The 25879-nt window shown below is 36.5% G+C and overlaps 1 protein-coding gene across 1 annotated transcript in view; it reads right to left on the bottom strand.

Moving 5' to 3' along the window:
• Positions 1–25879, bottom strand: part of asun (integrator complex subunit 13 asun) — a 409288-nt gene that overhangs the window by 300289 nt on the left and 83120 nt on the right. Inside the window, exon 5 of the mRNA XM_090371642.1 lies at positions 25310–25400. Coding sequence (XP_090227768.1) covers positions 25310–25400 — 91 coding nt within the window. The remainder of the gene's footprint in view (positions 1–25309; positions 25401–25879) is intronic.

Below are 25879 nucleotides of genomic sequence, written 5' to 3' on the forward strand. Positions count from 1 at the left end.
GTAGAGACAACAGATGAATTTGACAGAATGAGGTAGAGAGATTTTAAGCCAGAGAAGATCAAAAAGAGGAGATTCCAAATTACCAAGTCTCTGACAGGGAATATTGAAACGGACTTATGCACAAATATGATCTTTGAGGAGAAAGTAATCATACAGCGAATAATTTGGGCAACTGAGATGAGCAGTGGTTGAATCAATCGATAACTGAGATTCTGTCAAACAAAGTACATGGGGTTTGGCAGACTGCAAGTGGAAATGGACATCATTGAGATTAGAATTGAGACCACGTATATTTGTGAAATGAACTAGGAAGTGTTTGGGAGGCTTAGATCTTTTCGCATAAAACTTACTCTATTAGTTTGATAATTCATGGTGTATATTACTTAGTTATTACTTATGATATTATTGTATTCTTCTTCTTCTTTATTATATGATTTATATGTATAAACATAAGATTTGTGTGCATAACCTTTACTTCACTGTTTCTTTTGTAATTAATTTATACTTTTTATTAGTTGTTATTATGTAAATTTCATTATCAACAATTATAATTGTATCACTTTTGCTATAAATTATCATTATATTTTGAGGGGAGCACCCCTCAAAATATATAAATTTTTTGAGGGGGGCACCAAATTGTGATTAGCACCCGGATGCCACATTCCCTATAAATGCCCCTGGCTCTATTTATATTATACAATAAATAGTATGTGATGATGTTAACTTGTTAAAACATGTATGTATTGCTATAAATTATAGTTTATCACTCTCTACTAATACTGATTATGCTGCTACATGACTGTGTAGAAACCGCCAAGTATTGCCTATATCAATACTAAAACAATGCCAGCAAAGTTCGAACATTCTTATCGATACAACACAAGGGCCAAGTAAAGAACAAATGTATCAAATTAATCAGAGAATTACAAATAATTACTACATTGCTACTTTTGAATCAAAAGTTATAAGGAACAATCATTTTAAATCAATAAATCAAGTTCCACTTTGCTGCTCCCAATAAAGCTTCTAGTCTAGATTGTTTGTTTGTTTGTTTGTTTGTTATTTGATTTTTAGGAGCATTAGCAACTAAGACCATATTGCTCTGGAAATATGTGGTGGTCATTCCCTGACCTTTCCGCATCCTCCGTATTTGGTGGTGACGGGCTCGAACCCCGGTCTAATCAAGAAGCGTGTGCCACGCACTGTTGCTGCTCCTTCCCACCTGGCTATGGAGGCACCTAAGTCTAGATAGTATATCAGCAGAAAATGTACAGTTCTGATCTGTTGAAACTTTTTTTTCAGTTTTCCACAATGGATGATCACTGGAGTGGGCAGTACAAGTGGCTAAGCTACTGCAGGCATTTCGGAGTAGCCAAATTTTTGGATATATTAATAGATGTATATATTTGTAGATATATCTGTATAAAATGTATATAGGTATAATGTATGCCACCTTCACACCGTGGTCCCTGGAAGATTTACTACCACCAATCTCCTTCAAACTCTCACATAAAATAAGCTTAGAATTCTCAAACATAGCGTGGACATAGAGAGGAGGGCAAATTGGTAAAAGGATGCCTTTGAAGACCATCATACAAGTTTTACTGTGAGAAATAGTAAGTTTGTTAAGCGTTGACTAATTAGAAAGTTGTTGAATGACAGAATTCACATTTTCTTCTAGTGAATGGTGGGAATTTCCATAAAAAAGAACTAAATCATTCGTGCTTGCAACTGATGAATAATTTGAGAAAACATTTAGCAACCACTGAGTGAGAACAAGTTTCCAAAACAAGGGTCCAAGAACAGTTCCTTGCGGACTTCCACGTAAGACTTTCCAAGAAAACTGTCTGAAAAATAATTCCTAATAAGATTGTATAGTTTAGCAGGGTAGTTCAGAGTTCTAAGATGTTCGAGAGCACTCTCTCACCAAAGAGAGTCAAAGGCATTGTCGATGTTGATAAAAATTGCCAGGATGATTCATTAAGGAAATTCAGAAGAGTAACAAGAGCACCAACTTCAGAATAAAATCCATATTGATTACTAGAATAGCTGTCTGTGTCCTGAAGCAAAGCCAGGATTCTATATGAGATCAAACGTTCTAGGATCTTACTGAAATTAGATAATAAAGCAATAGGTCTATAAGACCGGAGAAGACTAGGAGACTTGCCAGGTTTCAACAGAATTCTTAAGATGGCAGATTTCCAGAAATTTGGGAAAACAGACCATTGTAAAAATTTTTGATCTGTAGGCCTTTTCCAAGCAAATCACGTCAGGGCTAATATTTAGGTCATTCAGGAGTCCAATCGTGTTTGCTGGGGACATATGACTGAGGAAGCTGATTTGGTTGAGAGCAGGTCAGATCATAGATGAGGCTATTTATGTTGAGAGCATCTAGTCTACCTGAAATTAGCTAGGAGAGAGTAATTATATTGCGAGTGGTAATGATTTGTTTCCAAGGGGAGGCCTTTACTAATATTCCATGCAGTGAATGTAGTATAGTCCTAGAGATAGTAAGGATATGTCCTGAAGCTCTATTGGGGGGATTGTAGAAGCCAATACTGAAGCCCCAAGAACTGCTGTAGGTGGGACGGAGGGGCTGTAGGTAGATTGGAGAGGCACCAGATTTCTGATGCATAGAGAGCCACCTGTACAACACAAGTTTGGACAAATCTAGTTATTAGTTCATTATAGCCGTAACCAATCAGTTCCTGTCAAGCAGACCAGAGGGCTGCATAGAATTTGTTTCTTGCTTCCTTGAAGTGCTCCAGAAAAGACAGGTTTGAATCCCAGATGAAAACAAGGTCCCTTTGAGAGTTGACAAGTTTGATTTGATGTCCATATATAGAGACTTGCATTGCGTTTATTCTTCTCTTTGTAAACCTCAATCGGGCAGATTTTTCGGCATTTAGCTCAAATCTAATGTACTGAAGGAAGGTGTTTATCTCAGATTTATTTTATTGCAACTCTTTGGACCGATAGTGCTTGTTCTGGCTGATCTGAATGAATGAAGAGCTTCAGATCATCAGTGTACAATATCATGTTTTGGAAATTTGCCAACAGAGTTTTCAAAGCAGCTGTAAACAGTGCTGTTTACAGAACACCACCCTGTGCAATCCTCTGAAGACAGTAAAGGACCGAGAGAGACCATGTTGCTCTACAAGGAGCTGTCTTTCCTGAAAAATTTTATTGAGTACAGTGAGGAGGTTATCAGAGATCCTAACATTCTTCAGGGTACTAAGTACAGATGTGATGTGAATCCCATCATATGGAGATTTATCGTCAAGAAAAACCAGATTACATTACAGAAAGATATAGATAATGTAATTCCAAGTGGAGATAAAAAAAAACAAAAAAACAAATGAAATAATCAGTGGTGCTTAAACTCTACAAAAAGGACTTGCTATGTCAAATGTTAGTAGATTTTTTTATTTTATTTATTTATTTATTATTATTATTTTTTATTTATTGTACTAGGAAGTTCCTGCATAAGGTAGACAGGAAGATCTACCTTATAATAATGGATTGCAGGAACTGCCTATCTGCAATCCATTATTATACAGGTTAAATTGTGGAATCTCAGAGAGAAAATGCAGAGAATGAAGTATAATGAAGAGAATGAATTGAAGGATTTAATTTTGTTTTAAAATTTTATTGAATTAAATCGGAATCATGACTCAGACCAGAGCAGCAAAGCAAAAGGCTCAAGCTAATCCGAGTGCTGTGATTCAGGGGAGAACTGAGGGGGGCAGTTGCCCTCTGAATCACAGTCTTTTAAAATGCACTGTTTGCTTGATGTTTGCGGAGCAGTCGGGTACGGGACATGATACTGCCAAGGGTCTTTTTGTTTGCACGATGTAAGGAGTGCAAGGAAATCAGGCGACAACTCAGCTTTGTTATGGGCCTTTATGAGAGCTTGAAGGACAGGGTGGATGCCCTCGAAGGAAATAAATTGAGGAACCCATCAAGCTCTCAGCCACCCACATCAACGCCAGAGCTTGCACTTGGTCATCAGGCAACACAGAGGCAGCCCCCTAGGCAGAATGCGCTGGTCCCACAGGAACTAGTAGTTGTTGGTGACTCTATTGTCAGGGAAACGGGGAACATGCTTTGTAAAAAGGATAGGTGGAATAGGACCAGGGTATGTCTGCCAGGGGCAAAGGTTGATGACGTTGTAGAGCGGATATCATCTTTTAAGGGCACAAAAGGTGATATAGTTGTACATGTTGGCACTAATGATATTAAGAGTAGGAGACCGGCGGAATTACTTAGCAAGTACAGGTCACTGTTGAAAAAAAGCCATGAATTAGGGTTGAATTTGAAAGTGTCTGCAATTCTGCCCAGACACGATAGGAGGGAGTATATGATGAGAGCCTTGTCGATCAATTCGGCCCTGGAGGGATTGTGCAAGGTTCAAGGGGTAGAATTTTTTTCAGCCTAGACTGTACTTGTTAACAGGAGAGATTGCTTCTACAGGGATGGGATACACTTAAATAGAAAGGGTGCAAGAATTTTTGCTGATGCTGTCGAGGCAGAGTTAGGTGGGTCGGGAAACTGCTAGTTGGGGGGATACAAGGACTAATAGATTAACAGTAGCCACTGGCAGAGGTGGAAGTGATTCTTGCACTGCTTCTATTGAAATGAGCAGAAGCCTGAAAAACAAGATGCAGGATATTTCAGAGACTGCTGGGAGTCATTGCGGTACAAGTAAACACATGGGTTGTGTTAGGATAGCCAAGAATAGAAACAGGTGCATGTATACCTGCGTGTACACCAATGCTAGGAGTTTGGTAAATAAATTTGATGAATTTGAGTTTTTGCTCAAAACATCAAAGGCAGATATTGTTGGGATATCAGAGACGTGGTGTCACACAGATATAAGGAATGCGGAACTGGAATTTGGGGAATACAATGTGTATAGAAAGGATAGACAGGACAGGAGTGGAGGAGGGATTATGCTATTAGTTAAGAAACACATAAAGTCCAAGGATGTGAAGCCAGTCGACATCGATGGACAGGGCAGTGTCGAGTCAGTTTGGTGTGACATAAGCATAGGGAAATCAAAATTGAGAGTAGGAGTGTGCTATAGGCCTAATGACTCTGATGAGTATAATAAGATATTGTACAGGGAAATAGAGTGGGCCAGTAAATCAGAGAGTCTTATGATGGGGGATTTTAATTTCCCAGATATTGACTGGAATTTGTGGGTTGGTCACTCACACACTAGCAAGGCTTTTGTGGATTTATTGGATGATTGTTTTCTACAACAGCATGTTCGTGAGACAACAAGAGGGAGCAATACTCTTGATCTGATTATCAGTAGTGACTCTTCATGCATTAAGAATCTGCAGATAAATGAACCACTGGGAGGCAGTGATCACAGTGTGTTGAAGTGGGATTTACTCAAGGAGGTAACTACCATTAGAGGTAAAGGGAAGGGTTTTCGTTTTCGTAAAGGCGACTATGATGGTCTGAGACAGTATTTAAATTCTATACAGTGGGACCAACTGATGATGTCACCAACAGCAAACTCAAAATGGGAAGCATTCAAGGAACTAATCTTGGAGGCTACCAGGCTTTACATACCAACTAAGAATTATTGTTCAAGGTTTAGGCCTAAATGGTTGTCAGATGAACTAATGAGACATGTGGCAGAGAAGAAAAATGCATGGGATAAATACAAATTAATGGATGACATGGAAGCCTATGATAGATATAAGTTGGTCTGTAACCAAGTCACAAAGGAGATTGGGCCGGCAAAGGCAGACTACGAAAAATCCTTGGCAAAGGATGCAAAGAAAAACAGAAAAGAGTTCTTTACCTATTTAAACTCAAGAAAGAAAGGGATGAATCAGATTGGTCCATTGGATATTGATGGTTCAACAGTTGAGGATCCTGCTCAGGTGGCTAACAATCTAAATGAGTATTTTGCATCTACATTCACGCATGAGGAGTTATTCATGAAGGAGAATGATGTAGGTAAAGTAAACATTGGCAGTGAGCTGGATGATTTTGTAATAACTGAGAGGAAAGTGGAGGACAGACTGTTGAGGATAAACATAAAAAAGGCACCTGGGGTGGATGGGATCTATCCAGTTATATTAAAGGAGGCAGCAAAGGAAGTAAGCAAACCCCTAACCATAATTATGAGAGCTTCTTTGGACTCAGGGGAGGTACCCATAGACTGGAGATGTGCAAATGTAACCCCAATTCACAAAGGAGGATCAAAGGCTGACAAAAGTAATTATAGACCTGTTAGTTTAGCTTCTGTTCCAGGTAAATTAATGGAGGCACTGGTTAAAGAAGCACTGCAGGATCATCTAGAGAAGAATTCAGTTATAGCTCAGACGCAGCATGGTTTTGTTAAGGGCAGGTCTTGCCTGACCAATTTGATTGGATACTATGATGTAGTCACAAAAGAACTGGATGCAGGGAATAACTTTGATATTATATATTTGGATCTTAGAAAGGCTTTTGATACTGTTGCACATCGAAGACTGCTGCACAAATTGGAGCAGTGTGGCATTGGAGGCAAATTGCTGCTATGGATAAGGGGATGGTTGAGTGGCAGAAGACAGAGAGTGGTAATCAATGGACACTGCTCAACGTGGACTAATGTTATTAGTGGAGTTCCTCAGGGTTCAGTGTTGGGTCCATTGTTGTTTTTGGTGTTTGTGAATGATATTGATGATGGGATATCAAGTTAATGTCCAAGTTTGCAGATGATACAAAGGTTGGCAGGGTTGTTAAGGACACCACTGACGCTATGCTGCTGCAACAGGATCTGGAAAGATTGAACAGATGGGCTGAGAGGTGGCAAATGAAGTTTAACATTGACAAATGTAAAGTACTACATATGGGAAACAGTAACCCCAGAGCAACGTATCAACTCTGCAGTACTACACTGACAGTGGTGGAGAATGAAAAGGACCTGGGGGTAATTGTGCAGGCAGATATGAAGTTCTCTGAGCAGTGCAGACGAGCTGCAAGAGTAGCTCATGGTGTTTTGTCAATGATATACAGGAATTTTTCTAGAAGGGATAAGGTGGTGATTATTCCCTTGTATAAGGCAATGGTTAGGCCACATCTTGAGTACTGTATACAGGTCTGGAGGCCTCATTTCAAGAAGGATGTAGAGCTGCTGGAACGGGTACAGAGAAGGGCAACAAGATTAGTGAATGGAACAAAGGGTTGCTCTTACGAAGAAAGGCTTAAGTTTTGCAAATTACAGAGTCTGGAGACTAGTCACCGGCGAGGTGATCTGATAGAGGTGTATAAGGCTTTGAATGGTTTGAGCATGCTCAATGCCAATGGGATTCTTCATCTTGCTCAGAATAATCAGCTCAGAGGGCATAAATTCAAATTGAGGAAGGACGGATGTCGGATAGATGTGCGGAAATTTTCCTTTGGCCAGCGGGTGGTTGGTTGATGGAATCGACTTCCATCACTTGTTGTTGAAGTTGATAGCCTAAACAAATTTAAGGCTCAACTGGACAGGTATTTTGAGCGAACGGAGGGGTGAAATGGGAATGGTGTGTTGTTTTTTTTTTTTTTTTTTGGCTGATGCTGAATAAGCTTGCTTTCTTGCATCATATGCCTCTACTAATGCTAATAATAACATGCAAATAATATTGTATAGATGCAGTTTTATTTATTTATTTTTTGTGTCTGTGTGTGTGAGAGTGGCCTCGAGCCAGATTATGCCAACCCCATCAGTGTTTTTGAAGATGCTGTACCCAAAAAGAGCCAATCAGTGTAGTGGTGAATATGTTTATATGATGTGGTGTGGTATAGGGTTATTATGTTGGCGACATAGAGTGATCGGCCTGGGTCAGCATCACTATCCTAAAGTCCCTAATTGGTTGCTTTCCAAATCGGAAATTGGTTGTCAAGTCTAAATGTTCTTCAAGTGTCTCCAAAGGTGCCAAACAAATGCTAAGGTTTGCAAAATGACTCCCTTACCCATCAGAAAGTATATTCTTGGATGTGATGAGCATAAACAAGCCATAAACGTAAAAAAAAAAAAAAAAAGAAGTTATATTTGGCTTTGTTCAATGTGAATCTAAACTTTTAAGAGGGAAAACATGTATATAATTTACTTCCAAACTTGTCATTACATATAAATTATATAATTACATTTTATTTTTATCACTCAGTCAAATTCTCTAATTGTGTCTATTCTAACTCAAGAACAAGTAAGTTAACATATGCATCATGTTACATTTCAGGCACATTGGCAAATAGTAAAAATTCATGATTCATAACAATAAAATTAAATAAAATAATGAAAGGACCAACTATATACTGTACATATTGTAGCACCAGTGCTTCAACTACAATATACAGTATATGGTTAACCTACATAATATGCATGAAAAAAAAAATAATAATAATACTAACAATAATAATTGCTGGATTTCTATTATCATAGTTTTAATGATATTTGGGAAGGGGTGACAAATCATTCTAACACATCAAAATATAGCGAAAATTTGATAAAACATTCATCAAATTTTCACTATATTCATTGTGAGTCGAGTTATTACATGTGGATGAACAGACAAAGAAACAATAATTGGCAGATTTTAATTAAATACTGGTCTGATTTTAATTAAATTTGGAAAGGCTCAACAAATCGTTCTAAGACACCCAAATATAAAAATTTCATGAAAATCCATCTGCTAGAGTCAAGATATATAAACAAAGAAATAATAATTGCCAGATTTGGGTCTCATTTTAAAAGACCCAAATAAAAAATTTCATAAAAATCCATCCATCAAGTAGGACCCAAATTATTGGATATGGACAGACAGATATGGTGAAGACAACAGACACATTACATATACACTAATCTACCTAATACACTGTATGTTATAAATATAAATTAGGAACTTTTTTTTAATGAAAGCCCTAAACACAAAAGGTATTAGAACCTGCAGTACTCAGTACTGTGTGTGTGTGTGTGTGTGTGTGTGTGTGTGTGTGTGTGTGTGTGTGTGTGTGTGTGTGTGTGTGTGTGTGTGTGTGTGTGTGTGTGTGTGTGTGTGTTGAAGGAAGAGAACATGAAAAAAATGGAAGTTGAAGGAATAAAAGTTGGTTCTGTGAGTTTTAAGCAGGGAAATGATGCTGACTGGTTGCAACATGTGTTCTAACTGGTTTGGAAGAGAGAGAGAGAGAGAGAGAGAGAGAGAGAGAGAGAGAGAGAGAGAGAGAGAGAGAGAGAGAGAGGGAGGATAACAGTGCCAATGGAAGTGTCTATAGAAAGGCATGCAGATGACACAGAATGTCTATAAGACAGAGAGTGGAGAGACTTTGTAAGGGACAGGTCATTAATTAAACTAACTACCCTCTTTTGAAGGAATCTAGATGCCTCAGAGAGGTTATGGGGGTACTGCCCCAGAGGTGGAAATAATATATGGCAGGACAGATTTGTACAAAGTGAGTAGATATTCAGAAGTAAAGTAATGATCAGAACAACAGAAAGAGCCCAGTTTTTTCGATACAGAGAAAGCAATCTTTTTGATATGCTTATGTCATGAGAGATTAAAAGTCAGGGTAATCTCTAATAAAGATAGGTGATCTTGTCTGGAAATTTGAATGTCATCAAAGGTAAGCATAGGAGCAAAAGAATCCTTTTTGAGAGAGATAAGACATGACTGAGATTTAGAACGATCAAAAATAACTAAGTTATCTTTGCCCAACTGAAGAATTATCTGGAGATCAGCATTTAAGGAATGAGTAGTAGATATTCTGAGAAGTTGAAGCTATAAATTACTTTGAACTGTGGTAGTTCATCAGGAGGAACTATAATACACTGCATGCATAAAATTTAAAGGAAACCAGAATAAAAAGTATGTTAACAATGGCTAAGAATGATATTAAAAACAAGTAAAAGGAGGTAGATTATGGAAGGTAAAGTATATAAATACTATATGGTTTTTAACCTAACATTAAAATGTTAGGATAAAGAACATATAATATTTATATCCTTTAAATAAGAAAGATTTAAAATAAGACTTTTCCAAGTGAAGCATTTTAAAAGTTTATTAAAATGCCTGCATTTTGGATTTCAGTATTGAAATTCATCTTTAGTCCCAGGTTTGGGACGAGTTCTGAAACTTGACTTGGGAGCCCAAACTGTACCACTAAAGGGGGGGGGAGACCAAACTGAGAAACTCTTTGGTCTCTCTCCCTCTAATGGTACAATTTCAAGTTTTAGAACTCCCAAAATCAAAAAACGAACCATGAAAACAGATTTCGATACTGAAATCCAAAACATAGCTACTTTATTTAATTATTGGAAATGTTTTTGGTCTATCTCTTCCAACTGTTCTTTGCATACCAATAAACTACTTAAAAAACTTAACATGGCAAAGTATCTTATTTTAAATCTCGCTTACTTAGTTTAATTTATTAACTTTATAGTAGTTTTTGTGGTACTTGCAGTTAAATGCCAGTAACACTAAGAAAATATGTTGAAATAGTTTGTTTAAAATTTAAAATTTGAGAATGTGCTTAAAGTGATTCTATAAAAGGAAATATATCTACTGACCAAAGATGTTTGTACAAATAAATTATATGTTACACAACATATCTGTTCAACATCACTGTAACATTCATTTACAGAAATGATGAATTGGAAAACAAACATTTTTTTGTAGATTTCAGCTGTATATGTCAAAAGCAATTGTTTTCTAATATTTATTTAATATTTTAAATGTACTGAAGCTAATCAATTATCTACATGCTGCATTTCTTTGTGCTATAAAGTACAGAATGTCAATTCTTAAAGCCTAGATCAATATGCTAGTTGTTAAAATATCTTCTAACTGCTAGTCAGTCATTTCTTTGTATTTATGGTTTTGCCTTTACACCCTTTCATATAAGCATTAATAATCAATTTGCATATTTGTAATATGGCCATAATGCACCTCCCAAAGTCTTTGCATTTTACTCTGATCCAAGCCCGAGGCGGGATTCGAACCCGCGACCTTTGGGTTGGCAGGCAGGCAGGCACTTTACCCACCTGGCTAGCCCGGTTGGCTCTATATGTTCTTGTTTATATTCTGACTGAACTACATGGTCAGAAGAGTTTATAATAAACCATGAATACAAACGTTAATCATATTTAGCAGTCATGTGAGTGTGAACCATAGTCCACTCAAAGAGCATGTGCTTCTCACTCCCAACCACTTACCTACATCAGGGCAGGATTTAATTCAACTCTCAACACCACAGTTAAAAATTTAGATTTAGTTGGATACATTTTAATATTCAACTTTTAGTTCTAATATTCTCCACCAATGGTATCTTTACCTTGTTGTGGTGGTGGGGCTTGCTACCGGTAGAGGGCTCCCAAGCCAGAAAGGTTTGTAGCTAGAGACCAGATGAAAAAAAGATACCTGGTCCTCCAGGTTGGAGGTTGATGCAATGGGCCAGCTCCCCATTCGTCATAATACATCCTTTCAATGCTAAAAGACCTAACAGAGAAAAAAAATTGGACAGACAAATAGGAATTGAACTGGCAAAAGGAAAAGGTTTATGAATTTTGGCTGCTGAAATGTACAAGGAGTTAGTACAAAACAAGATGAAATTTTATTGGAATTGGGAAAATATAAATTGGATGTGGCAGTCTTAGCTGAAACAAAGAAGAAAGGGAGAGGTGAAGAAATGACTGGAGAATATATTTTCCTTTGGCCTGGTGTCGACCGACATGTCAGAGCCAAGGCAGGGGTGGCTGTTCTTATTCACAAAAATCTCAGAAAGTTTACTGAAAAATGGAGCTTTGTTGATGAAAGAATCATGACACTTGAAATTAAAATATATAGAAGATAAATTACTATTATTGGAGTATACGCTCCTAGTAATGAGTCTCCTACGGACATTAACGAAAATTTCTGGGAAAACCTGTCAGAAGTAATAGAAGCAATTCCACATTGCAGAGAGGAAGTCATAATGAGGGATTTGAACTCAAGAGTGGGACAAGCTGCAGACAATGAAGTGGTGGGAAGACATGGAGAAAATGTAAAGAACGATAACGGAGAAAAACTGATAGAACTTTGCTCTCAATATAAGCTGAGGATTAGTAATGCCTTCTTTCAACATAGAGATATTCCTAAGTTCACATGGTTCCTAGAAACAAAGGGCCTAAAATCAATAGTTGATTATGCAATCACTAAACAACAAACACAATTTTTGTCTGTGATGTTAGGGCCCAGAGAGGGGCAAACTGTGGTTCTGATCACTTTTTGGTGAAGACTATGTTGTTCCCATGGGTGTGCCAGAAAAGGAAGAAAGACTTTGAGAGGAATGAACAACTTGTCACTGAAAGATTCAATTCTGGAACTGAATCTTTCTGAAACTGAAAGGGTTTGTATCAACAAAGATTAGCCAAGAATTAGATGAAACCTACGGGGAGAGTGCAAAAGACATATATGAATACCTAAACGAAACAGTGAAAGAATTGCTAGAGACGCAATAGGAAAATCTCAAAAGATGAAACAAAATGATTGGTTGAACATGGAAATTAAGGAATTAATAATGGAAAAAAAAGAAAAGCATACCAAAGATGGCTGAGTTCAAAAAGTGAAGTTCACAGAAAAATATATAAAGAAAAAAAAATGAAGAAGTGAAGGCAGAAGTCATCAAGGTAAAGAATGAGTCCCATGTGTTGAAGTGAACAGCAAACTGGGATGTACAAGATCTGCAGAGGCATGGAGAGTATTGAAGAGTTTAAGGAAACCTCATAAGCAAAATGCTAGACTGGAAATGATAGATGTGGAGGAATGGGTAAATTATTATGAATGGCTATTGAACGAAGGAAGAGAGGAATATAGAGAAACTGAAACAGAGACAGTTGTCATGAAAAGAGGATTGAACATCCAAATTAAAGAAGTGGAACTGGAAACAAAAATGGCAAAAAAATGGAAAAGCACCAGGTCCAGGTGGAATTAATATGGAGGTCAAAGAGTTATAAATCTACTAACTCGACTGTTCAATATGTGATGGCGATGAAGCAGATGAGATGGCAATCGGATACTTACATTAATTTTTAAGAAAAATGATAAAAGAAGATGCTCCAACTATAGAGGAATTTGCATTATGACCTCTATAACTATTTGGGAAAGTGATAAAATCAAAACTGGAACAAGAGGTTATAATTTCTGAGGAACAATGTAGCTTTTTGACTGGTGCTTATGTATAGCTCCTGTATTCACTGTTAAGCAGATTCTGAAAAAATGTCAGACTATAAAACAAGATGTAGGTATGCTGTTCATAGATTTAGAGAAAACATATGACAATGTGCCAAGAAATCTTCTGTGGAAGGCTATGGAAAAAATGCCAATAAGCTAGCCATTAATTGATATAATTAGAAAAATCTACAAGAACAATACATACTGTATTAAAATTGGTTCAAAATTATCAAGAAAATTTAAGACTTCAAAAGGACTACTTCAAGGATGCTGTTTGTCGCCTACTTTCTTTAAGCAATACCTGGAAGTTGTTCTAAGACCGTGGTCACAGAAATGCAGTTCAATGGGTATTCCCCTTGGTCAAAATAAGTACATTTACAATCTACTGTTTACAGACAACCAAGTTGTGGTAGCACATGACGATGATGATGCAAATTACATAGTCAGAAACATCAGCCGAAACAATTTCACCCAAGTATTTAAATTTCTGTACAGTTTGACCTGTATTCCATATAAATCTAGAACATCCTCATTTCGATTCATGTACTCTGTCTTATTAAAATTTACTGTCAGCCCCCATGTTTTATATGCTTCTAGTAACTAGAATATATGGAATACAGGTCAAACTGTACAGAAATTTAAATACTTGGGTGCAATTGTTTTGGCTGATGGATCATCTGCGCAGGAAACTGAGTGTAGGTAGAAAGATCACAGGAATGCTCAATTCTGTGTTATGGAATAAAAATATTATTAACAAAACTAAACATTAAATATATAATGTGATATTACAAAGTATATTATTAGATGGATATGAGACTTGGACCTTAAATGAAAGACAAAAAAATAAACTATTGGCTGTTGAGATGGGTTTCTGGCAAAGATCAGCAAGAAAGTCTAGGGCTGAAAAAGTTAGAAATGACATGATAAGGAATACAATAAATGTCCAAAATACCATCATTGATAAAATAGATTGGAGTGGTTTGGCCATGTGAAGAGAATGGAGGATGACAGATTACCCAGAGGAATCATGAAATGGATGCCATTGAGAAGAAAAAAGAGAGGAAGACCAAGAAGGACCTGGATAGAGGGTGTGAGAGCAGCTATGAATAAAAGAGGACTGGTGGATGGAGATTGGGAAAATAGAAGAAAATGGGGGGAAAAAAAAGAATAAAGAATGACTTTTTGATATTAGGTTGAGAGAACCATTGTAATAACGGAATAAATCCTAAGAAGTTCTAATACAGGCACTCCCCGGCTTACGTAATACTCGACTTTGCGAAAATTTTTGCTGGCTGGTGCAAACTTTAAAAAATTGTGGAAGGCGATTTTGCATTCCACAGGAATTAGTAAAATAATAAGAGGTGTTTACCTCAATATAGTGCATAGAACACTTACTTGAGGTAAACTCCTCTTATTATTTTATTAATATTATTATCAACGTAGAACATATTGAGTAGTACAGCTCTGATTCATACTATCTAATTCCACAGGAATAAATGGAGGTATTGTCAAAATATCGCAATGTGAACCCAATAACACATTGGTTTTTTTTTTGGTAATTCGTTCCAAGACGTCAGAAGTTGAAATTTTTTCTATATAACTAAGCTATTTATCAATCTAAAAGAGAGATAAATAGCATTTTTATAATGGAAATTGCACTACACTCTCATCGTTATCATATGTTCTGTTATAAGAATCAATTTTGAATGCCTTTGTGATATTTTTCTAAAACACATTTCTGGAGGTTACTACTATAAAACAAAAACAATTTGCACTTTCTGGTTTATTGGGGTTTTATAATAGATTTTTATAATAGATTGTTAGCACAATCTATTATAAATGGATAGTAAACTCGATCTTATTGCATTTGCAATAATACCAATAACTGGAATTCTGCGTGTTTTTACGTTACGGTATTATGATGAAATGAGTTCCCCTTCTGGCAACGATGCTCATATAAAAAACATAAATAAATTTTCAAAATCTTCTCTTCATTCCTATTTACTTATTACAATCGTGAAGGGAAAAGGTTGTTGTTGTTGTTGTTGTTGTTGTTATTTGGAGCATTAGCCACTAAGGCCATATTGCTCCGGGGATATGCAGTGGTCATTTCCTGACCTTTCCGCATCCTCCGTATTTGGTGGTCATGGACTCTAACCCTGGTCTGAGAAGGGAAAAGGACCAATGGAAAGTGCAAGTGCTGGTAGTGCTAGAAAACGAAACAAAATTGATTTAGAAATGAAGATGATTAATTAAGAATTACAAAGCAGGACAAAGTTTGTCATCTATTGCATGGAATTAGGTCTCGCTGCTTCAACAGTGAATACTATTTTAAGGGCCAGTGTGCATATAAGAAAACATTTTTAAGGATCAACGCATTTAAGATCAACAGTGATCACAAAACAGTGTTCAGATGCTGTATCAAAGATGGAAAAGCTATTAATAATATGGATGGAAAATGAGATTAAGTGGCAAGTGCCCCTGAGTTCAATGGCCATTCAAGCAAAAGCAACACGTATTTATGAAGATATTAAGGATAAGTAAGGCAAACCCCAAGCCAAGTTCGTGGCAAGCAACGGGTGGTTTAATAGGTTCAAGCATCGCGCTGGTTTCCAAAATATTAAGATATGCGGTGAAGTTGTCAGTGCCAATTCTGCAGCTGCAGAGAAATTTTGTGATGTTTTGAAAAAAACCCCTTCTAAATCTCCATAGCCCTCAACTTCTGCAGTGGCGTGCTTATCACCTGGAGAGTTAATTCTGGCAAGGATGCTCAAAAGATGCCTGTCTCCTCTGTCTTTTTTAATTTTATAATCCCCAGAAATGGGGTTTTTCACCCAGCAAAACAGACAAATCGACTATATAACACACACACAATTAACAGACATAAAACACACAGCACAGCAGATGAATTTCATTATTTGGGTGGCCTAAAATGAATAGTTTTTTGTAATTTTATAATTTGGAAATTTTTGTAATTTTGTAGACTTTTGTAATTTTTCCTGCGCATGAGATAAAAAAATTGAATAAATAATTCTATTACATTTCACTTCAATCAAATTCAGCATGCATAGTTGCAAGTGCTGCATAAGCATTTAGAGAAATTCCGACTTATGTAAAATTAAACTTGTTTCCCGGAACACAACCCTTACGTAAGTCGGAGAGTGGCTGTATTTAAAAATGTGTTAAGAGCTAAACATTATAAACAACTAATTTTTACTCAACTTGCTGCTCACCAGGCTAGCCGGGTGGGTAAAGTGCCTGCCTGGCAACCCAAAGGTCACGGGTTCGAATCCCGCCTCGGGCTTGGATCAGAGTAGAAAATGCAAAAACCTTGGGAGGTGCAATATGGCCACAGAAGATGATGCGCCAACAACTAACAAAAAAAAAAAAAAAAAAAAATCATCTTGCTAACTTTTCTTTTATTCCAGATGAATTTGTTTACCTGGTTGCCTATGCTGCTTTACCTATTCTATTTTTTTATTTTCATATCTATTCTTTCATCTTCATTAAACCTGTTCCAAGATAACCACAAGTTTTGAAAGTTAGGAGACTTGTCTCTCCAAACTTTCAAAACTTTTGATTTTGTTTCAGATATGATTATGTACCTACATAACCATGTATATATATGAGACAATTTATATTACGAAATTATCACCTCTGTAAACATGGCAGTTTCTTTTTATAAAATAATATCAATACAGAATTTTTTATTAATATTTGAGACTGAGTAAAAGAATTCTAAATAAGAATATCTATTGGTAGTTATGCTATAAAGAGTGTGAAAGTTATTGCAACTGAATGTGCAAAAATGACCAGTACCTAAAAAAGTTATTTTTATAGCTAATAACTGAAACTCCATATAAAACCAGAGCATAAACCTTCAAGCTATAGAAAAGAATACACTACAGCAGGTAAAAAAAAAAAAAAAAAAAAAACATGCATCTCAAGGTCACTCACTCACTTGGCCTTTTCTTGCATTGTAATTAGCATATAGTGGGAAGCCAAGTGACTAACTGACTTGGAATGAGTTGCCGCACTCAAAAAAAGTAGCACTTGCCCAGAAAGAGAACTGCTATTTATTCTTAGTATTCCTTCCTGTAGCTTGAGCATTTATGCTTATATATCATGTCTTACAGGGAGGTTAAATTTATTACACCTTTTAGCATCTATCATATTGGGGAGTCAAGTGACAACTGGGATGTCAAATTTTGCACTCAGGGTGCCTATCTGCCAGTTGATGAGTAGCATTAGCATTAGTAGAGGCATATGATGCAAGAAAGCAAGCTTATTCAGCATCAGCCAAAAAAAAAAAAAAAAAAACACACCACTCCCATTTCACCCCTCCGTTCGTTTGAAATACCTGTCCAGTTGAGCCTTAAATTTGTTTAGGCTATCAACTTCAACAACAAGTGATGGAAGTCGGTTCCACCAACCAACCACCTGCTGCTGGCCAAAGGCAAATTTCCGCACATCTATCCGACATCCATCCTTCCTCAATTTGAATTTATGCCCTCTGAGGTGATTATTCTGAGCAAGAGGAAGAATCCCATTGGCATTGAGCATGCTCAAACCATTCAAAGCCTTATACACCTCTATCAGATCAACTCGCCTGTGCCTAGTCTCCAGACTCTGTAATTTGCAAAACTTAAGCCTTTCTTCGTAATAGCAACCCTTTGTTCCATTCACTAATCTTGTTGCCCTTCTCTGTACCCGTTCCAGCAGCTCTACATCCTTCTTGAAATGAGGCCTCCAAACCTGTATACAGTACTCAAGATGTGGCCTAACCATTGCCTTATACAAGGGAATAATCGCCTCCTTATCCCTGCTAGAAAAATTCCTGTATATCATTGACAAGACACCATGAGCTACTCTTGCAGCTCGTCTGCACTGCTCAGAGAACTTCATATCTGCCTGCACAATTACCCCCAGGTCCTTTTCATTCTCCACCACTGTAAGTGTAGTACCGCAGAGTTGATACGTTGCTCTGGGGTTACTGTTTCCCATATGTAGTACTTTACATTTGTCAATGTTAAACTTCATTTGCCACCTCTCAGCCCATCTGTTCAACCTTTCCAGATCCTGTTGCAGCAGCATAGCGTCAATAGTGTCCTTAACAACCCTGCCAACCTTTGTATCATCTGCAAACTTGGACATTAAACTTGATATACCATCATCAATATCATTCATAAACACCGAAAACAACAACGGACCCAACACTGAACCCTGAGGAACTCCACTAATAACATTAGTCCACGTTGAGCAGTGTCCATTGATTACCACTCTCTGTCTTCTGCCACTCAACCATCCCCTTATCCATGCAGCAATTTGCCTCCAATGCCACACTGCTCCAATTTGTGCAGCAGTCTTCCAAACAACAATCACAAAAATGGTGCCACTTTGGAGGCGGCACTCTAATGAAAATAAACAGTGGTATGTATCTCCTTTCGGGGAAGTTCTGCTTTTTCATGGTGAAAAAGCATGCCCTATTTTATTGCAAATCTCTTCATGACATTTGCAATATGACATGTGTTATGATGTCTTTTACGCAAACTTTGCTTAAATGATGCCAATGCAGTATGTTTATTATATCTAATAATTATTACCACTACAAAATATGGTAGTTTGGTATTACAGCATTACTGACAGAGGAAAAAATTCAAATATGCAGCTACAAGCTTTTGATTTAGGTTTCCATTAATTATATATTCCATTAATAATATTAGGTTTTTAAGAAGTTTTTTGCCGATGCACACAATAACTTTATAATACCTGCATAACTATCATCATCATCATCATCATCAGCCATTTTCAATCCACTGCAGGATGAAGGCCTCTCCAGCAACTTTCCAGTTCCTTCTGTTTTGAGCACTGGCCATCCATTTACTACCCAAAAACTCATGAATTTCATCTATCCATCTCCAGCTTTGTCTTCCAGGTTTTCTTCTAGCTCCTCTTGGGTACCATTCTGTTATTTTCTTAGTCCATCTGTCATCATCTTCGAGCTATGTGTACTGCCCAAGACCATTTTAGTTCTTTAGTTTTGATAAGAATGTCCTTTACTTGAGTTTGCTGCCTAATCCATGTGTTTCTCTTCTTATCTAACAGTCTGATTCCCAATATAATTCGTTCCATTCTTCGCTGTGTAGTTCTCAGCTTCTCTTCCATTCTTTTGGTGAGTGCCCACGTTTCACTTCCATATGTCATGGTGGGGAGTATACATTGGTTCATTATTTTACATTTCAGACAAACTGGGATATTGCTCTTCAGTATGTGACTATATTTCCTGAATGCTATCCATCCAAAATTTATTCTTCTCTTGACTTCCAGCCATTTATCATTATTACAGCTAATAACTTGTCCCAGATAAGTATATGACTCCACCTTTTCAATTACTGCTCCTTCAATCATTATATCCCTTTCCGTGGCATACTTGTTCATCATTACTTTTGTTTTAGCCATATTCATCTTTAGTCCAAAATCCTTACTAACTGTGCATAACTGATTAAGATTTTCCTCTAATTCTTTGGGATCGTCGCTTATGACCACAATGTCATCTGCAAATCGTAAATGGTTTAGGTAGTCTCCGTTCACATTGACTCCTTTCTGCGACCAGTCTAATCTTCTGAAAGTTTCCTCAAGGGCAGCAGTAAACAGCTTCGGAAATACTGTGTCTCCTTGTCGAACTCCTTTCTCGATTTTAAATTTCCTATTGTCTTTGTCTAGTCTAATAAAGGAGGTAGCACTCTCATATATTTTCTTCAAAATCATAATATATGGGGTATCTATGCCTTGTCTTTCCAGTGCCCGAAACATTGCCTTATGCTGTACGGAGTCAAATGCCTTTTCATAATCCACAAATACCAAGCATAATGGTGTTTTATATTCATTTGCTTTCTCCGTTAGCTGTGATATTACGTGAAGGTGATCCATAGTTGAGAATCCTGTCCTAAAGCCAGCTTGCTCTTTCGGTTGATTCTCATCAAGTATTCTTTCTAATCTGTTAGTAATGACCCTTGTGAACAACTTGTAGATGTGGGATAACAAGCTAATTGGTCTGTAATTTCCAATTTCTGATTTATCTCCTTTCTTATGCAGCAAAACTATGATTGCATTATTCCACTGCTTAGGCGTCACACCTTTTCTAATGCACTTTGTGAAGAGCCTTGCCAGTTTTTGTGTTATGTCTCTTCCTCCCAATTTTAACAACTCTACAGTAACTTCATCTTCCCCCGGGGCTTTCTGATTCTTCATTTTCCTCAATACATGTTCTACCTCATCAGGAAGAATATCGGGTATGTCGTATGTGTTGCTACTTTGCAATCCATCTTCCCCACTGCTGGCATCATTCCCTCGCTCCTTGTATAATTCTCTATAGTAGTCTTCTGCTATTTGAATTATGCCTTCTCTGCTGTTTATAAGTACACCATTACTATTCTTCAGTTTCAGTATCATTTGTCTTTCTGTATTACTGCTCATGGCTGCTGATTTAAACCTTTTGTTTTCCCTTAATGCTTGTTCTACTATTCTTGTGTTAAATCTTCTTATGTCCTCTCTGAGTCTCTTTCTAACGGCTTTGCATAACTCAGTATACTCAATTTTCTCCCTGTCAGTGTTTTTCTTGCTCTTCATTTGTCATCTTCAGTTCATCATGTCAAGTGTTTCTTGACTAATTTTTTCTTCTTTGGATTTCTTTTTCCCTATAGGTTTCTTGGGCTTTATCACTTTCAGAAAGTTGTAATATTCTTTGTCGATATCTTGGTCCTGAGCAGTCTGCAGAAGCTCAAACTTGTTCTTAAGTTCCAGTACATACTGCTTTTTCTCCTCCTCTGTTATCTCAAAGACCTTTGGATTATTTACTTGAGTCAGTTTTTTCCTTTCCTTTCCTACATCTATATCAAGTGTGCATCTTACCATTCTGTGATCACTTCCAACATTTACCTTATTCAGGACAGTAACGTCATTCACAATATATCTTCTGTTAGTGAGGATGAAGTCGATTTCACCAGTTGTTAATCCATTTGGACTCTTCCATGTCCACTTTCTGTTCACTCTTTTCTTGAAAAAAAGTGTTCATTACTGACAGTCCTCGAGATTCTGCAAATTCCACAAGTCTTTCACTTCTTTTATTTCTTTCACCAATTCCAAAATTTCCTATAGTTCCTCTTTCTGCGATGTTTTGCCTTTTTCCAACCTTAGCATTGAAGTCCCCCATAATAATAGTGTAGTGGCTTTTCTGCTCATCTAGAAGACTCTCAATTTCGGTGTACATTTCTTCAACCTCTTCATCATCATGGCTCGATGTTGGTGCATAAATCATTATAATCTTTAGCTTGTACCTCTTAGAAATCTTGAATATTAGTCTTGACACCCTTGATGATGTACTTTTGAATTCCAAAATGTTGTTTTTTATATCTTTATGGACCAGAAAGCCAACTCCACCTTCACTCCTTTCACTGTTTCCATTGGTGTACAGCAGATTTCCACTTGATAAACTTATAAGTGATTCATTTCTTCTTCTTGTTTCAGCCAATGAGTGATCTTACATTATAACAGGCCAAGTTCAGTTTCTGTGCATGGCAGCCTGGTCGTACCCAAAGATTCTTAGCACCCTCTGCTTCCACTCTGATCCTCTCGCCGCCGTAAGAGGGAGAGTGAAAGCTGCTGGGAACTGAGGGCCATTTGTTTTGTCGTGCTGTCATATGCTGGAGGGTTTGGCCTTTTCCTCTTCACACTACATAACTAATGGGCTGCTAACTCAGTGGGTTGTTTTTTTGAAAATAATAAAATAAAATAATATACTATGATAATAATAATAATACAATCACAGTGTATTTGTTTTAGGTGCATCGTACATGAAACTGATTAGATGAAATAAATTCAAAACAGAAATCTCTACTGGCTGCATGATATAGGCATCTAAATTTAGTGCATAATCATAACTTGAAAATACTTTGAAATTTGTGAAAATTGAGAAATTTGAAAGTTGTGAAATTTATTATTGTTAATTTTTAAAAATAACCTTTATCACTATTATGAATATTATGATTTAGCATTATAATGTCAATATAATTGCTTATCAGGTCAAAAAAAAAAAAAAAAAAAACCACTGTAAATCATCCATTTTTGGAAGTGTACTAAACACATGATTCTAACTTTAAGAAACTTGTTTGAAAACTAAAGTTGGAAAATTATAAATTAATTCTGAATTTTAATTTTTTTGAGTTTAACTTTCATTACAGTAAACTATGAGAACTTTATTATAATGAATGAATTAAATGCCTAAAAGAGGCTTAAAAATAAGTCATTTTAGTACAAAAAGCAATACAGCAAATCATAATAATCTGAAAAAAATAATGGTCAGGATCAATACAAGCAATAAAAAAAATTCATAAAAAATTTTTAAGGAATACAGAGTTAAAAAAAGTTCAGATGCAAAATGAATAATATACAATTCAAGCAAAACAATGGAAAATTTTCTAAAATTTATTGCAACTTCTGGAAATAGTCAAAATGTACCTCGAATTTTTATATTTAAATAAATGATTAATAATTTTTGGAACCAGTTTTATACAGTTCTGGCCTTCTGACATGGCACATCATCCTATTGGAAGAACCCGCTTGCAGAGGGATACACCGCAGCAATGAAGGCCTGATCAGAAACAATTTCCCGATAACTGTGTCATCCAAACCTTGCTCCACTGATGAACTGCACCATGAAGAAGACACTTCATACACCACCTCCATGGATGGGTCTAACTTGTGATATTTTCATCATATTCTGGTACTTCAATCAATAGGTTATCTGAAACAGCAAGAAGCAGGATTTGTTGCACTAGCTACATTTTCCAATCCACAACTATCCAGGGCTGGCATTCCTGAGCCCAATGTACTTGTTTTTTTTGCTGATAGGAGCAGTTTGGTGGTTTGCTGTGGCATCATTTGTGACAAGGTGTGATGAGTTGTGAAATGCTTTCCTCTCTGATTACCATTGTTGTAGTAATCAGAGAGGTACTGGATTGTTACATGACAGACAGTGCCTTTTCCGTTACTTTGCACAATGCTTGTTGACCTCCACTGACTGGATTTGATTTGGTTACTGGACCAATCTCAATACCCTGACATATAGTCATACATAAAAACTGCAGCAGGGCTGGAGAATGGCGAAAAATTATGAGAAATTTTGGGTAAGAAGAAATTATGAAAGCAGCCTTGAATTCAGGGGAGGCACTTACATATTGCAAATGTCCCTACTATTCACAAAGGGTGATCAAAGGATGAAGTGAGTAATTAAAGACCTATAAGCTTGACTTCTTTTCTAGGAAAATAATGGAGTCTGTGATTATACAAGTAATAAATGAATAATAAATTCTGTTTATACTATGGGACAACCACATGGTCAGAGGAGTTCACAAGATACAAGAAATACAGGATAATCTTGACAGAATGACATCATATAGTAATCACAGCATGGATCTGTTAAGGGGATATCTTGTCTGACCAATCTGATTAGCTACCATGACAACATCATAATAACTAATAAGCTTATATCTTTTCACAAACTGACATCACAGCCAATGACAGAACTGGGCTGCACTCCTGTCAGCCAAAAACAAGACAGTACTCATATATGTTTACAGTGGGCTCGAGAACACAAACATTGGGCTGTTATGGATTGGAAAAATGTAGCTTCATCAGATAAATCTTGTTTACCTCCCACCCTGCTGTTTCCAGTAAAGGGGAGAACTAGGTACAATGGTAACAAGAAATACACGCATCGCAGACAGGCTGCTAGGCCCATGGGGGTTCTTCCTGTGGCATAAAGGAATTTTATCAGTAAGGACAAGATGATTATCCTGTTATATAAGGTAATGGTTAGGCCACACCTCGAATATTGTATATAACTCTGGAAACCTCATTTTAGGAAGAATGTAGATGTGTTGGGAAGAGAGGAGAAGAGAACAACAAGATCGGTCAGGGGCACAAAAGGGTACTCTTTTTTAATAAGACTTCAGTTCTACCAATTACAGCATATGTAAGGTGATCTGAAGAGGTGTTTAAGGCTTTGAATGGATTGAGTAAACTAAATGCTGATGGCATCCTTACCCTTGTTCAGGGGATATATGTTTAAACTGAAAATGGATAGTTGCAGGATAGATGTGGGGAAATTTGATTTCAGTCGAGAGAGTAATTAATCATTGAAACAAACTTCCAATCTTGTGTTGTGGAAGTGGGTTGTTTGAATAAATTTAAGGAAGATTTAGTATTTCTTTAATCTATACTGTTTAATCTCTTAAAGAACTAGATTATTCTCAGACATTTTGTGGTACTTCCTGCATCCACAGTACGCCTTAGTGTATGAAGCTAACATGGTAATAATGGCAGCAATTCAATCACTGAAGAAATGGCACATGAAGTACTACAAAACATCTGAGGATAATCTGTAGTCCCTTATGAAATTAAAGACAGATTATGCTGTATGCCAGTTAAAGTGTTTCATTTGTTATTATTCTCCATTTCAATTTATCTGTGCACCATCCCACTAAAAAGACTAGATGTACTGACATGAGTATCTCTGAAACTGCAACACAGCAGGGTTGCAGTTTCAGAGATACTTATATTACTACACCGGGCACCACTATTGTGCCACATTGAAATTCACTGAAATCTTTTGATTTTCCCATTCTAACACTGAATTACACACATACAGCACCCTTGGATACCTGATTTAGATCACATTCTGCATCATATAAACACATTATGCTATTGCTGGAGGAGCAATTTCATGAAAAAAAAAGAAGTAAGTGTATCTAATAAAGTGGCCACTCAGTGTGTGTATAAGTATATCAAGAATTTTTTTTATATCATGGGGATTGGGGTTGAAAGGTTTCTATTGATTCTTCATCAGCTACAAGCATAATATCAACATTAAACTGTTTATACTTGTAAATGATATATATATATAAGTATCAAATAAAAATATTAAAAATATTTTATATTTTTTCCCAATTCACCTAGTATAAGAGTGCTTTTTTTATCTCAATGGACATTAACTATATATATCATTTCCTAACCACATAAGAATTATTTTATTTTTTTAATGGAAATATGTCGGCACAAACCTCCCTCTTGGAAACTGAAGTTACTGTGCTATCTTCATTGACAGAAAAAGTATGGATCATTATCAATTCACAATGGTGGACTGGCATAAGGCTGAAAAAAAGAAAATTACAGACACTAATTAAATGCTGAGAGTGACAATTTTACTGTGTGCATACTGATATACTATCTTATTGAAATTACTTAGTTAATTACATTATGTTTATAAATGTTGATCAATTTGCAAGTTTACTATTGCAAAATAAACACAAGTATGCTAGCAGTCTATCCGTATATCAAGGATAGACTGCTAGCATAAGTGTGAAGCCATAGTACAATGACACAGGTCGTATGACTCCTTTTGTGAAAGTCAGAATCTAGTCATGAAAAGCAGAAAGCATTAGAGGAAACCAAATGGTGGTGGGAATGACATGAACTCAAGTCTTACGATGTGAGATATATACCAAATAAGGAAATAAATGAAATTTGAATCAGATTGGGATATATAAAAAAAATTACATAAAATAATTTAATTATTTAAAATATTTTATAGCTACTTATGTGGCAAAAAAATTATATATGTGAAAAAATTA

The sequence above is a fragment of the Mastigoproctus giganteus genome, chromosome 4 (genome assembly GCF_048544385.1).
Source record: "Mastigoproctus giganteus isolate SK-2022 chromosome 4, ASM4854438v1, whole genome shotgun sequence".
Taxonomy (NCBI): Eukaryota; Metazoa; Arthropoda; class Arachnida; order Uropygi; family Thelyphonidae; genus Mastigoproctus; species Mastigoproctus giganteus.